Source organism: Egretta garzetta, unplaced genomic scaffold (genome assembly GCF_000687185.1).
Source record: "Egretta garzetta isolate BGI_Z169 unplaced genomic scaffold, ASM68718v1 scaffold18, whole genome shotgun sequence".
NCBI classification, from domain to species: Eukaryota; Metazoa; Chordata; class Aves; order Pelecaniformes; family Ardeidae; genus Egretta; species Egretta garzetta.
This window is the reverse complement of record NW_009260616.1, coordinates 35,960-37,206: the sequence shown is the minus strand read 5'-3', so window position 1 is coordinate 37,206 and position 1,247 is coordinate 35,960. Positions and strand designations below refer to the sequence as shown.

Here is a 1,247-nt window from a genome sequence, read left to right as displayed (position 1 = left end):
GTTGACGGCCCCGGAAGCTTTCCCGGGGGGGCAGGCGGCCCCCGGCCGGCCAACGCCAGGCCCGGTTTCCAGAGGGCCGGGGGAGCCACGACGCCTGCACTTACCCCGCCGCCAGCCCGCATGCTCCGTAGAGCCGGGCTCAGGTTCTCGCTCTTCACGTGGGTGGTGTAATCAACACTCCGTGAACACTGCAGATAAATTTTTTTCAAAGTCAGTTTTTGTCTCTAGGGGTCCCTTCCAACCCAAAACTATGGTTCTATGGTTCTATGGTTCTATGGTTGATTCCTTGTATCCCCTGGGTCAGCGATAAAGTGCTTGCTTGCCCCCCCTGCCCTCTCCCGACCCGTGTTATCACACAGCTTAAACTGTACGGGACCCCTCAGCCAGCGTGGCTGGGTAGCTGGTCTGCACTGCCCCTGTCGCGTCGCGCTTACAAAGCTTGCCAAGGCAAACAGAGTTGTCGGGTCACCTCTTAGCTTATAGTGAAGCGCACTCTTCCATATGTTTCTGCTACCTGCCAGGAGTAGCTCACAGGTTTTCAAAGCGTTTCATTACTGCTTTTTAGGGAGCTGCTACTCCCTGTAAGAAAGATTTACCTTTCAGAGTACTTGTTATTTTTAAGCCTGACAATTCCAAGTTGGATTTTTTTTTTTTCCCTACTTGTTTTCCAAGTTATTCAGAACAGAAATACACAGCAGAATGTAACAGCCACTCTGTGTAGATAGCAGCAACCTAATCCTGTTTCTCCTGGCACTGGTTAGCCTGTTGCAGGTACAGCTCCAGTTCAGGATAACCTGAGGGAACAGACATATGCATTAAAAAAAAAACCACAAACCCTAGCTACAACAAATAACCATACAAGATAACATTTAAATCTGATTGTTCACAGCCGTGTCAGTATCTCCGCAACAAGTGCAAAGCCTTACCCTCAGGTATCCGCAGCACGCTGCTGAGCTTCCGTTCCTGGGGCTGTAGGTAGAGAGTTATTTCGAATAAAGTAATTTCAGGTGTAAAATAACTTTTTCTGAAAAATCATATGCAAGTCAAACCACCTTTCTAGATGTATTTTGTCTTGTTAATTAGCTTTTGTGGCAAATACTGGTATAAAAACAGCTTCCTGCAAAAGGTACAAAAGTATTTGAAACTTATTCTGGAGGCTTCCCCTCGTTTTACATACAGAGAGGTTTTGTACCTCGAGCTTCTACAAACAGCAACAGCACCCAGGCTCTTATAAAGGTTTCGGGCAT

At 47.5% G+C, this 1,247-nt stretch overlaps 1 protein-coding gene across 1 annotated transcript in view; it reads right to left on the bottom strand.

Moving 5' to 3' along the window:
• MFSD4B (major facilitator superfamily domain containing 4B) overlaps positions 1-1,247 on the bottom strand; it is a 10,534-nt gene extending 9,287 nt beyond the window's left edge. The window contains 1 exon segment of the mRNA XM_009645176.2: positions 1,193-1,247. Within this exon segment, the coding sequence (XP_009643471.1) occupies positions 1,193-1,247 (55 nt within the window).